General features: G+C 52.0%; 1 protein-coding gene across 12 annotated transcripts in view; it reads right to left on the bottom strand.

The window, feature by feature from the left end:
* The window catches only part of LOC105491390 (dihydrouridine synthase 2), a 66,976-nt gene continuing 54,932 nt past the window's right edge, over positions 1-12,044 (bottom strand). For 11 of the 12 annotated variants that reach the window (XM_011757759.2, XM_071084805.1, XM_011757753.2 and 8 more), the window contains 7 exons: positions 9,408-9,494; positions 8,520-8,688; positions 5,214-5,335; positions 3,865-4,014; positions 2,656-2,743; positions 781-854; positions 1-554 (listed from right to left, as the gene is read on the bottom strand). In XM_011757759.2, coding sequence (XP_011756061.1) covers positions 317-554; positions 781-854; positions 2,656-2,743; positions 3,865-4,014; positions 5,214-5,335; positions 8,520-8,688; positions 9,408-9,494 — 928 coding nt within the window. In that variant the 3' untranslated portion in view covers positions 1-316. Of the gene's footprint in view, positions 555-780; positions 855-2,655; positions 2,744-3,864; positions 4,015-5,213; positions 5,336-6,577; positions 6,691-8,519; positions 8,689-9,407; positions 9,495-12,044 lie in introns of all 12 variants that reach the window. The other variant, XR_011616542.1, reaches the window with a different exon arrangement.

Below are 12,044 nucleotides of genomic sequence, written 5' to 3'. Positions count from 1 at the left end.
TTTATGAAGATGCCCAAGGCTGAAGCAGCCAGCCATGGGTGAGGGTAGGGGGTGTCTTTATTGCACAGTACCAATGTCAGGTTGGGGAGGTACCACCTGAAAAGCTCCTGTTTTCAAAGAGAACTTGACCCTGTCAGATCCACCAAAGGGGCCAGGATCCACCCTTGGGTGGCCCCTGGTCCATGCTCTAGGCTGATGGCCCCTGCCAGGACATCTAACTCCTGCCAGGCAAGACCAGCATCTGGTTCATGCTGTGGCATCCACAGCCACCTTAGCACCAGGCCCATGGAGGGGGTGACTAGGGCAGGAAGAGTAGTCACCAGCCTTCCAGAGGGCTCTCTTCACCACTTCCTAAGGCCACAAAGGGCTTCTTGCACAGCTCCCCAGGTTGTGCTAGCTCCTGAGCTCTGGGGCCCCCAGGGTCTTGGTCAGGAGCCTCCCTCTTTCGCTTGTGCAAGGAAGGGCTCTCCTCACCCAGCCGACCCTCAGGGAGGCCCTGGCTCCGCAGACAGACGATGGCTGCAGCCTGCTCCGCCAGTTTCTTGGACTTGTCCCTGGGCAGACAGAGGACAATAAGGTGGGTGGGCAGGGTGCAGGGCTGTGAGGCCTGACTCTACACACCCTTGGCAGATTCTGACAAAACTGAGTAAGGGGTCACCATCCAGGGATGCCACTGCCCACATACACCATCTACCCACCCCTCCTAGGACATGATAATGCTGGATGCATGGCACTCTCCTCCTCACCCCAAGCCTCCTCTCCTATGATGAGGAAACTTACCACAAGGTAGATTGATACTTTTGTTCAGCAACGGTGACAATAGAAGAGAACAGACGATCTAGAGGGCGTTGAACCTGGTACAAAGAGAAAAGGAAACACATGGCCAGAGAAATGAGCCCTGTAGGCCAACCTGCTGGAGTCAAATCAAAGGCAGATAAAAGGAAGTATTTCCAGCCTAAGTCAAATGAAGGCTGCCTGTATCACATGCTCCTCCCAAGCAAAAGTGCCCAGTAGAGAAAGGCAGATGCACAAATACACAATGACCTCAAGTGTCTGGAGCTGTCATGGACCTAAGCAAAGCCCAGCAGAACCCTTAGCTGCACATGGCTATGGAGCCTCCTGCTGACATCTGGATAGGCCAGGTCCCCAAAATGAGGAGTCACCAGATGCCAAAAGGGTGAGAAGGGACAAGCTAGGAGCAGAGAAGGCACACCTGGAAGAGGGACCAGGTGAGTGGCTGGAGCAAAGAGCTGCAGGGATGAAACTGCAAGGAGCGAGGCACGTGGAAGGGTCTCACGCTCTATGCTGAGGTGCTGGCTTGATCCTTCAGACACTGGGGAGCCTCTGACTTGAGGAGACAGAAGTTAGATTTGTTTTGGAAAAGTCACTGTGCTGGGGGTGGGCGGTGGGGTGGGGACACAGACACAACCCCCTTCCCCTTGTAGGGGAAGGTATAAGCCTCGAGGCCAGAAGACCAGTCCAGATGAGGCAGAACAGCCTAAGGAAGGCATGGCCGCAAGGACCAAAGGAAGTGAAGCAAGCCTATCTCATGGTTTCCACCCCAGGGGTACCACATCTGGAGCCCAATTCTGTGCCCCATTGGCTGAGGCCTTATCCAAAAACATGTCTGGGCCAGGCGCTGTGGCTCATGCCTGTAATCCTAGCACTTTGGGAGGCTGAGGTGGGTGGATCATCTGAGGTCAGGAGTTCGAGACCAGCCTGGTCAACATGGCGAAACCCCGTCTCTACTAAAAATACAAAAAAGTTAGCCAGGCGTGCTGGTGAGCACCTGTAATCCCAGCTACTCAGGGAGCTGAGGCAGGAGAATCACTTGAACCTGGAGGTGGAGGTTGCAGTGAGCCAAGATCATGCCACTGCACTCCAGCCTAGGCAACAGAGTGAGACTCTGTCTCCAGAAAAAAAAAAAACAGAGTGAGACTCCATCTCAAAAAAAAATAAATAGAATAATAATAATAATTAAATAAAAAAATTTTTAAAAGGCTCATGACATAATCCCAGCACTTTGGGAGGCTGAGGAGGGAGGACCACTTGAACACAGGAGTTTGAGACCAGCCTGCCTGGGCAACAAAGCAAGACCCCGTTTCTTTTTTTCGAGACAGACTCGCTCTGCCGCCCAGGCTGGAGTGCAGTAGCGTGATCTCAGCTAACGGCAACCTCCGCCTCCCAGGTTTAAGCAGTTCTCTGCCTCAGCCTCCCAAGTAGCTGGGATTACAGGCACCCACCACCACGCCCAACTATTTTTTTGTATTTTTAGGAGAGACAGGGTTTCACCATCTTGGCCAGGCTGGTCTTGAACTCCTGACCTCATGATCCACCTGCCTCAGCCTCCCAAAGTGCTGGGATTACAGGCGTGAGCCACGGCGCCCAGCCAAGACCCCTTAAAAAAAAAAAAAAAAAAAAAAAAAAAATTAGACTCTGTTTCCAAAAAAAAAAAAAAAAAGAGATGTCTGGCTGAATTGGACAACCGGCCACTGTAAGAGGGGGAGGGGCTATCAGCAACTGACCTGGCCACCAGCAGCTTCTCCATGCCTACAGAGAGCAAGGCCAGGCTCCAGCCTGGCAGTCTAGAGTTGAGGGTGTAAACCATGGGAGTGCCATGGCTGGCTGCAGGGCAGGCCACAGCCAGGAACTCACCGTTTCATACACAGGCTGTGCCAACTTCTCCCTCCGGCACCACTCTAGTAGGCACATCTTGGGGGTGATCTGGGCTGGGTATGCTCTCCTGGGGAAAGGAAGGGAAGCAGTTGGGGCTCGCCTACCATCACCACTCCCTCCCTCAGCCAGGGCATTACTCAGCTCCTGATAGGAGCTGCAGAAATGAGAGGAACTGAGACACCGAGCTGCTGCCTTAAGGCTTCTGTGCGTGCTCCCCTAGGCTCCCATTCCTGTCCCACCAGCAGCTTGGACCTGGGTTCTCCCTAAAGGGAAGATGAATTTTGGCATGCTCAGGAAATTGTAGGGGAAGGGGGAATGAACTCCCAGTACTCTGGGGTCCAGCCTGGAAAAACAATCTTCAACATCCAAGAAAGAAGCTTGCCACTCAAGACAAGATCAGTAGGGAGTGGGTGGAGGTGGGCAATGGAGGTGGCCAGACAATGGTCTCGGGGATCTGGCTCAGCACCCACCCTGATTACGCCTGCCAAGTGTCAAGATCATCTGCTGCAGCCATGGACACATGGAATCTGGTTTCAGAGTCAGCCTGTGACAGGGTGACACGGTGACAGGGTGGGAGGGGTCATATTCCAACTTCCCAACTGGAACTCTCCCTGGCATCTGACTGCCCAACATCTATCCCCCCACCGCTCCCCCCTCCACCCCTCTGCCAGACAACACTGGCTCCTGTCTGGTCGTGGGGAATGGAGAAAGGCTCACATCCCAGAGGAGGGCACCATTCAAAGCTGAGTCACAATCTGAGGCGTAAGCAGCTTGAGAGGGCACCACAGGGGTGGTGAGGGGCACTGGGTGTGGGCAGGGCTGCAGAGCCAAATGAGGGCTAGGGTCCTACTGTTGTTTGAGGAGCTCCATGCAAGCAGCCAGCTTCTCAGGGCCTTGGAAAAGCACAGACTTTCAGGAACAGGAGACAAGTCCCCCCTGCCCTGAGTTGTGGGAGGCGGTGGTAAGTCAGGGAAAAAGTAGAGTTCAGTCACCCTTGGGACAGCCTTTCAGGAACTATCTTCCCTGAAAGCACCTTCTATGGGATGCTGAAAATTTAGAACAAGTTTCCAACCCAAGAAGACCTGTGGCCCCTATGTTTGACATTACATACAGCAGCCAATTTGCTGGCCCATTGGGACCCCAAGGGTGGTGGCCCCAGCCCAAGCTGAGGCCAAGCTGGAGACCTACCGGTCAAACTTGACAGCCATCTTAATGACACCAGAGGTATCTTCAGCTGGCTCCCCTGTCTCCTCTGAAGTCCTGGCTGACAGCTTGGCCCGCTGGGCATCCAGCTCCTGTGTGGTCTCCTCATAGAAGGCACCAAGGCCAAAGGCCTCACTAAAGAGGAAGAAGAAGACCAGGGCAAACACTTTAGCGGAGCCAGCATCCAGGGTACTGCAGGACCCCAGGGCCCCACCACTGAGAAACTCCTCTACCACAAACAACAAAACACCACCGGGGCCTGGCCATCAGAATGTGCCTCCTGCCCAGCCCTGGGATTACCCTGGACTGGAAGATGGGCAGTGAATGCGAACCCAAGTGTGTACACTGGAGGGAGGCTGGACTGGTTGGCAAAGGTTGTAAAGGTCAGCCCCACCACCTGCAGCCTCTCTCCTGAGGGGGAGCACACAGATAGTGTCCCCAGTCAGCCGTGACTGAGTTGACCAATGCTGATCAAGCACATGGGCCCATGGGAGGAAGAGACAGAGGCCTGACCACTAAGTGGTTCCCCACTTCCCGCCCAGCCACAGGCAGTTATACATGGGTCTCAGCTGACACTGAGGCACCACCCAGAGCTACAGAGTTATGTGGGGTAGGGACTGAACCAATGCCACAAGCCAAGGGTGGGAGGAGGGCTCTGGCAAGGGTTTTTCCCTTCTAGGAAACATCTTGAGGGCCGGAAGACTCAAATGAAGATAGATCCCCAATGGCAAAAGTGGTTCAGAAAGGCATCTATAAAAGACGGAAGCTATAGATAGCTCATGTGAGAGGGAGAGAGCCTTCCAGGCAGAGGACCCATTACAAGCACAGGTGTGGAGGTCTGGAAGCAGACAGGTAGACAGGGAGCTGTGGGGGCAGTGGCTAGGCCAGCTTGTGAAGGGCCTCAACTGTCAACCATCTGAGCTAGAGCTGCGCCTGATCTAGAGAATCAACAGGTGGTCTCTCAAACTGCAGGGTGATGGGTGTGAGTGCAGGCTCAAGGGAGAGGCTCCATGCTACAGCCCAATTCTCCTCAACACTGGTTCCTGGTGGCCTGGCGTGTGACCATCCCATTTATGGGAAACCCCCTTCCTTTGCATTCCTCTATCCTCCTAGTACCCTAGTTCCCAGAGCTCTGCTAATCCGTCCAGGGATGGGACGTTTCAAAGCTTTCAAATAATCCCCTCCTGGGAGGCAAAGCTATACCATCACTCCACTCCTCTACATCTACATCCAGAAGCTGTGTCCCTGGTCCCCTAGTGGAGTCAGCTTAGGGCTCAAAGTCAAACTTGGGCAATGTGTACAAGGACAGATGGACATCTTATTGTGCCTCTTACCAAATTTCCCGGGAAGACTGGGCAGCATGGAGCAACCTTCCCTGGGGCGACTCCAGCTGTTCTCGTAGCATCTGGCACAAGCAGTACTTGGTGTTGGTGTAGTGGTTGTCATACTGCACCGCCTGAGAGAAGAAATGACTCGCCTGATGCCCAGGCAGGCTCTAAGGCCTGGGCTATGTTCTAATGGCAGGGAAAGGGGCTCCAAGAAGGCACTAGAGATGTATGTGCAGCAAGGCAATGTGACCCCCATAAGAAGAACCACCACTGGCCAGGAGCAGTGGCTCGCATCTGTAGGAAGATTGCTTGAGGCTGGGAGTTCAAGAGCAGCCTGGGCAACATAAGACTCAACTCTACAAAAATTTAAAAAAGAATATTGGCCGGGCGCGGTGGCTCAAGCCTGTAATCCCAGCACTTTGGGAGGCCGAGATGGGCAGATCACAAGGTCGGGAGATCGAGACCATCCTGGCTAACACGGTGAAACCCCGTCTCTACTAATAAAAATACAAAAAAAAAAAAAAACTAGCCAGGCGAGGTGGTGGGTGCCTGTAGTCCCAGCTACTCGGGAGGCTGAGGGAGGAAAATGGTGTAAACCTGGGAGGCAGAGCTTGTAGTGGGCTGAGATCCAGCCACTGCACTCCAGCCTGGGCGACAGAGCGAGACCGTCTCAAAAAAAAAAAGAAAAGAAAATTATCGGCTGGGCACAGTGGCCTGTAATCACAGCACATTGGGAGGCCAAGGCAGGCAGATCACCTGAGGTTGGGAGTTTGAGACCAGCCAGACCAACATGGAGAAACTCCATCTCTCCTAAAAATACAAAATTAGCCAGGCGTGGTGGCGGGCGCCTGTAATCCCAGCTACTCGGGAGGCTGAGGCAGAAGAATGGCTTGAACCCTGGAGGCAGAGGTTGCGGTGAGCCAATATAGTGCCACTGCACTCCAGCCTGGGTGACAACAGCGAAACTCCGTCTCAAAAAATAAATAAATAAATAAAAGAAAATTAGCCAGGCATGTTGGCACACACCTGTAGCCATAGCTACTAGGGAGGCTAAGGCAAGACAATTGCTTGCACCCAGGAGTTGTGGCTATAGTGAGCTATGATCATGCCACTGCACTCCAGTCTGGGCAAGAGTGAGACCCTATCTAAAATAAAAATAAAAAATAAATTAAAAAGCCACTTTGACCTTGGTCATCTACTCCTCCAGCTAGTGATACAAAGCTTGAGGGTCACAGCCAAGGCCCACGGTCAGAAACACACTCTCCTGGACAGCCTGACTGAGGTCTTGAAGTGCGGAAGCCCCTTCCTGCTTCAGCCACCACAGAGGACCTACTGCCAAGTATCTTCCAGGGCAGGGAGGGGAAACACACCAAATTCTGGCATGGCAGGTCCAGTGCTGGGAAAGGGGTTGAGGTTCTTCTATTCCTTCTAACCAGAATGGGCACCTTCCCTTCCCACATCTTGAATAGCCTCTAACTTCCCCCTACATGGGTAAAACACAGCATCATTTAGTTCACATGTGTTACTCATCACTACATTTATCTATACAAGTGTGAGGCGCAACTGTTACCATCACTCCACAGACTATGAAATGAAGGCTCAGGGAGGCAAGATGACTGCCAGGGATACCCAGTAGAAGCCGGCTGGCTGGGGGCAGAGCAGGAGAGCAGTAGTGGGTGATGGTGGCCTTCCCCAGCCCTCCAGGACACCCTCCCATCCCCCACCTCCTATGCTACTCTAGTAACTCCACCTGGGCCTATGACTTCAGTGCCTGGGAAAGTGCCATGGCACGCCCGGGACAAAGTGGGAAGTTGGGGAGCCCGGGCTAGCGGCAAGTCCTCGATTCAGCTTGTCTGGAAAGAAGGCACCTGGCTGTACCAGAAGCAGCCCTGCCTATGCTTGAAAGCTGCTCCCTTTCTCTGTGATAGCACACCCTCTTGAGGAGCTGCCAAGGGATGGCTCAGCAGGAATGATAACATCACTTTTCACCCAGTGAGCAAGCTCAGCACTGTTCAGCACGTCTTCTTGGCCACAGACTTGCCAGCTGGCCAAAAAGCTGAACAGCTGACCTGGGCTGGGGCAAGCCCTCCCTTGCCATGGAGCTATCCCAGACCATTGGAGAGGTGGTGGTCACCAACTTGCCCAGCAGGACACCAGAACCAGGGGGTGAGGGCCGCATCATTGAACAGGAAATAGGACAAAGGCTGCCCCACTCTGGACACAGACCTCAGGGCATCTTACCATCCCAGTTTGCACAGCCATGGAAACACTCACATACCATGGCAGCCACAGGCACTCCTAGGCAGGTATGAACCCTAGAACTGAAGAGGAGGATGGAACTCTGCTCTGGGCAAGGACTGAACCCTCTGCTCAGACCCAATTCACTGAAGAATTTGAGGACCACTCACTGTCTCTCCCTGTAGACACGTGCAGCTGATCGGAGTCCTGCAGAGTTTCAGGGTTGTGCCAAAGAGATAAGGCAAGTGAACTCTTCATTTTCTTTTATAGGGATATGCCCTTGGCACTACCATCAACCTCTCAATGAGAAGAAACTGGTTTAGAAAAGGCCATTCCCAGCCTGGGCAACATAGGGAGACTTCACCTCTATTTAAAAAATAAAAAATTAGCTGAGTGTGGTGGCACATGCTTGTAGTCCCAGCTACTTGGGAGGCTGAGGCAGGAGGATCACTTGAGCCCAGGAGGTCAAGACTGCAGTGAGTCATGATTATGCCACTATGCTCACACCTGCGCAACAGAGCGAGACCCCCATCTCAAAAAAACAAAAAGGCTATTCCCTAAGTCGAGGGTTATGGTTAAAGCATTCTGGAATCAGCAATAGAAAAGTTTTAGAAGTGATTTTGACTGATGAGTCAAATCAGGTGAGAAATTTCTCAATTGCTCCTCTTGGCTGTGGCTGCTCCTGAGCCAACCTAGAGGCACATATGCCTTTGATGATGTAGAACCCACAGTCCATGTGCATATGCCTCTGTATGTGCAGCGTGTGAGAAAAAGAAAGATATATATCATGCATTTGGGGCTCCAACAGCATCCTGGATCTAGAAGGTCCTTGCTACGACCTGCAAACCTCTGGAAGCTTTAGGAGATGGTAGGGGCATGCCCCCCAGCATCCTCTCTTAGCACTGCAGCTGGGAGACCCAATACAGCAGTGAGCTAGTGCAGCTACACTACATGAGCTAAAAAGAAAAGGAGAGAAACAGCAAGCACTGCTGGCAGCTGGGGGCTCACACAAAGTGCTCTCTGCAGGAGTGTGGTAGACAGAAATGCTTGTTTCAAAAAAGTACAGAGACGTACATATCTGATGTATTTCTGCATGACCTCCTCCAGGGGCCGCAGACCCTCCTTGAGGAATATAGATGGGTTCCACATGGCTGCTCGGGCCACCATCACAGAAGAGGCTGCCGTGGCTTGTCGAAAGTCCTCTATGTCCGAATACCGTTGGATGTGGTCATGAGATCCTCCGCTAAAAAGCAATCGGAGGGTTAGGGGTGTCCCCATCATGGAACCTATCAGCATTTTCAGAAAAAGTCAGCTTTCAGATCTGCCACTGATTAACAATGTAAATTTGCCCAAGTCCCTTCAGCTATCATAGCTTCAGTAAAGTGGATATTAGAATCCATATCCCCTTATGAAGTTAGGAGCACTAACCAAGATAATACATGTAAAGTGCCTGGCACTTAATAGGTAATCTAGGAAATTTACTTTCCTTGCCCCTAATCTAAAACAGTGGCTACAGCCAGCCCACATCTGGAGACATGGGTCCATAACTGGGCTATTGGGACTACAGGAAAACCCCCAAGCTGAATGGGCCACTTACATGTTCACTGAGGGCTAAGTCAAAACCCTGGTAAGAGGAATAGACACCGTGGTGATCACGAGAGGAGGGAAGGAGGCCCACTTAGGTCATACTTTCCCCTCCCTGCAGCCTGCTGCTCCAAGGACCCCCTGCTCTGTCTCCATACATTTCATCAGGAGTCAGGCGGCAGCCTCAGTCCAGAGACAGGCATGCAGAGGGGAGGGTCTCAGGTGGCAGCAGAAGGAACAGGGTCTGGGGTCTTGTGGAAAGCCCTGCCCTTTCCAAGCCACCCCTAAAACTTTTCACTCTAGGGAAGGCTGGGCCTGGCTACCCCCAGCCCTTAGCTCTGTGGGACACGGAGTACATGATGAAGAAAGGAGGCTTACTTGGCTATGACAGGAATGGAGAGGGTATCAGCAATGGCTTTGATGACTTCACAGCTGACAGGATGCTGAGGTCGCTCCTCCCGCTTCCTTGGAGATAGAAAGATGGGGCTGAGGGCTGAGCACCAAAAGCCACATCACCACTCACAGGATTACCTCAGTCAAACCTTACTGTCCTCCCCACTGACCCTCAGGAAGGTCAGGTGGCCATGTGGCCATCAAGGACAGGTGGCAGGGGATGGCTCTCCCTGCCCTCTGGAGAAGAACTGTGAGGGGCAGGGGCAGCACAGATCCATGCTGAGTCCAGCTCTTGGAGGCCTGCAGGTGAAGCCTAGCTGCAGGGGGGCGAGGTGGGTGGACCAGCTCCCAAGGTCATGTTGCTTTTCCCTACCTTCCCTTTGCCTCTGCCAGAGATGAGGGACAGGGCCATAAGAGTGCTGCCCCTACTGTCCCAGTCCTGCCCTCTCCAAGGGACTGGGAACAGCTGCTGCTGCTCAGACTGGCCACTCCCACACAGCTGCCAATGCCAAAGCCAAGTTGCAGAGCTGATCCTAGGGAGAGGCACCTGATACAGGGTAGGCCCCGCACCCAGGGCAGGCCACGGACCATGGTTGTCACACCACAGCACAAGCGAGGCAGGACCACAACCTGGGGCCCCTCCTTCCAAGGTCAACTGCAAGTTCTTGTGCATGAGTTTTAGGGCTGCTGATGTGAGGTCTGACCTGAGCTGTGCTCAGAGACAAAGCAGAGAAGACGGTCGACCAGATAGCCCTTGTCCAGCTCTTGTCTGAGTATGTCCCCTCTGCTATACTCTTGTTCTTTTTTTTTTTTTTTTTTGAGACAGTGTTTTGCTCTTGTTGCCCAGGTTGGAGTGCAGTGGTGCAACCTCAGCTCAGTGCAACCTCCACTTCCTGAGTTCAGGCAATTCTCCTGCCTCAGCCTCCCAAGTAGCTGGGATTACAGGCATGAGCTACCATACCTGGCTAATTTTGTGTATTTTTTAGTAGAAACGGGGTTTCACCATGTTGGTCAGGCTGGTCTTGAACTCCTGACCTCATGTGATCCACCTGCCTTGGCCTCCTAAAGTGCTGGGATTCTAGGCATTAGCCACCATACCTGGGCCCCTCTGCTATACTCTTCTTCAACAAAAGGGTCAAGGGCCACAGGCCTCAGAGGGCCTTGTCAACCTAGCCTCTACCTCTGTCTCCCAACATCTCCAGTAGTCACTTTTAGCCCATCTTAACAACTTTGATGGTCAGAAAGGGCTTCTTCAAACTCACCCAAATCTGTCTTCTGAGTGTTCCCAACTACTGGTAAAAAATAATAGCTTCCTTTATTAAGAGAATACTGGCTGGGCACAGTGGCTCACGCCTGTAATCCCTGCACTTTGGGAGGCCAAGGTGGATGAATCACTTGAGGTCAGGAGTTTGAAACTAGCCTGGCCAACATGGTGAAACCCCATCTCTACTAAAAATTTAAATTAAAAAAAAAATACCCAGGCATGATGGCAGGCACCTATAATCCCAGCTACTCAAGAGGCTGAGGCAGGAAAATTGCTTGAATCCTGGAGGCGAAGGTTGCAGTGAGCTGAGATCGCGCCACTGTACTCCAGCCTGGGCAACAGAGCAAGACTCTGTCTCAAAAGAAAAAGAGAAAGAATACTACATGCCACGCACTGTGCCAAGGATTTATATTCACAATCTCATAAAAGCCTTGGGACAACCCTATAAAGTAGAAATTATCTTAATTTCTAAACAAGGAATGTTGTGCTCAGAAAGGTTAAGTGATTTCCCAAGGATATACAGTTATCAAGCAGCAGAGCCGAGATCTCAAACCAGGGAGTCTGAATCCAAAGCCTGCTGCCTTGGGAAAGAGCATATGTATACAAGTGTGTACTCCTCCCTCCTGGCTTCAACCCAAGCAACTGTGCTTTGCTCTGCTTTGTATGACGGGAGTTCTGGGTTCTCTTCTCTGAAAATGTTGTAAGAGCACAATCAACAACTTGAGCTCTTCCTATAAGACCCCAAGCCCAAAGGAACATCACTCAGAGAAGAGAGGTCCCCCTGGCCCAGGTCTACTGACCTGAGATGCTGTACAAAAGCAGCACATCCTGGACACAGAAAACAAGTGTGACTGTAAGCCACTGGTGGCCTTCAGAACCTCAGCTCTCAGCAATTACATTAGCTACAGCTAGAAGGATTGTTTAGTCATTGTGACAGCTGGCAGTCCAACAAATGCAGACAAGAGAGGCAGAGACTTTAAAAGAATAGGCTGGTTGTGGTGGCTCACGCCTGTAATCCCCGCACTTTGAGGGGCTGAGGTAGGAGGATCACTTAAGCCCAGGAGTTTGAGACCAGCCTGGGCAACATAAGGAGATCCCGTCACAACAAAAAAATATAAAATTAGCCAAGTGTGGTGGCATGTGCCTATAGTTTCAGCCACTCAGGAGGCTGAGACGGGAGGATCACTTGAGCCCAGGAGTTTGAGGCTGCAGTGAACTATGATTGTGCCACTTCACTCCAGCCTGGGTAACAGAACAAGACTGTCTCAAAAAACAACAACAACAATGAAAAACAAATAAACAAAGCAATCTATCTGGGATTATTCAAGGGAGAAGTCATTGCTCAATATAATAGAAAG

Source organism: Macaca nemestrina, chromosome 18, assembly GCF_043159975.1.
Source record: "Macaca nemestrina isolate mMacNem1 chromosome 18, mMacNem.hap1, whole genome shotgun sequence".
NCBI lineage: Eukaryota > Metazoa > Chordata > Mammalia > Primates > Cercopithecidae > Macaca > Macaca nemestrina.
The sequence above is the reverse complement of the archived record's forward strand: the minus strand, read 5'-3'. Positions and strand labels throughout refer to the sequence as shown.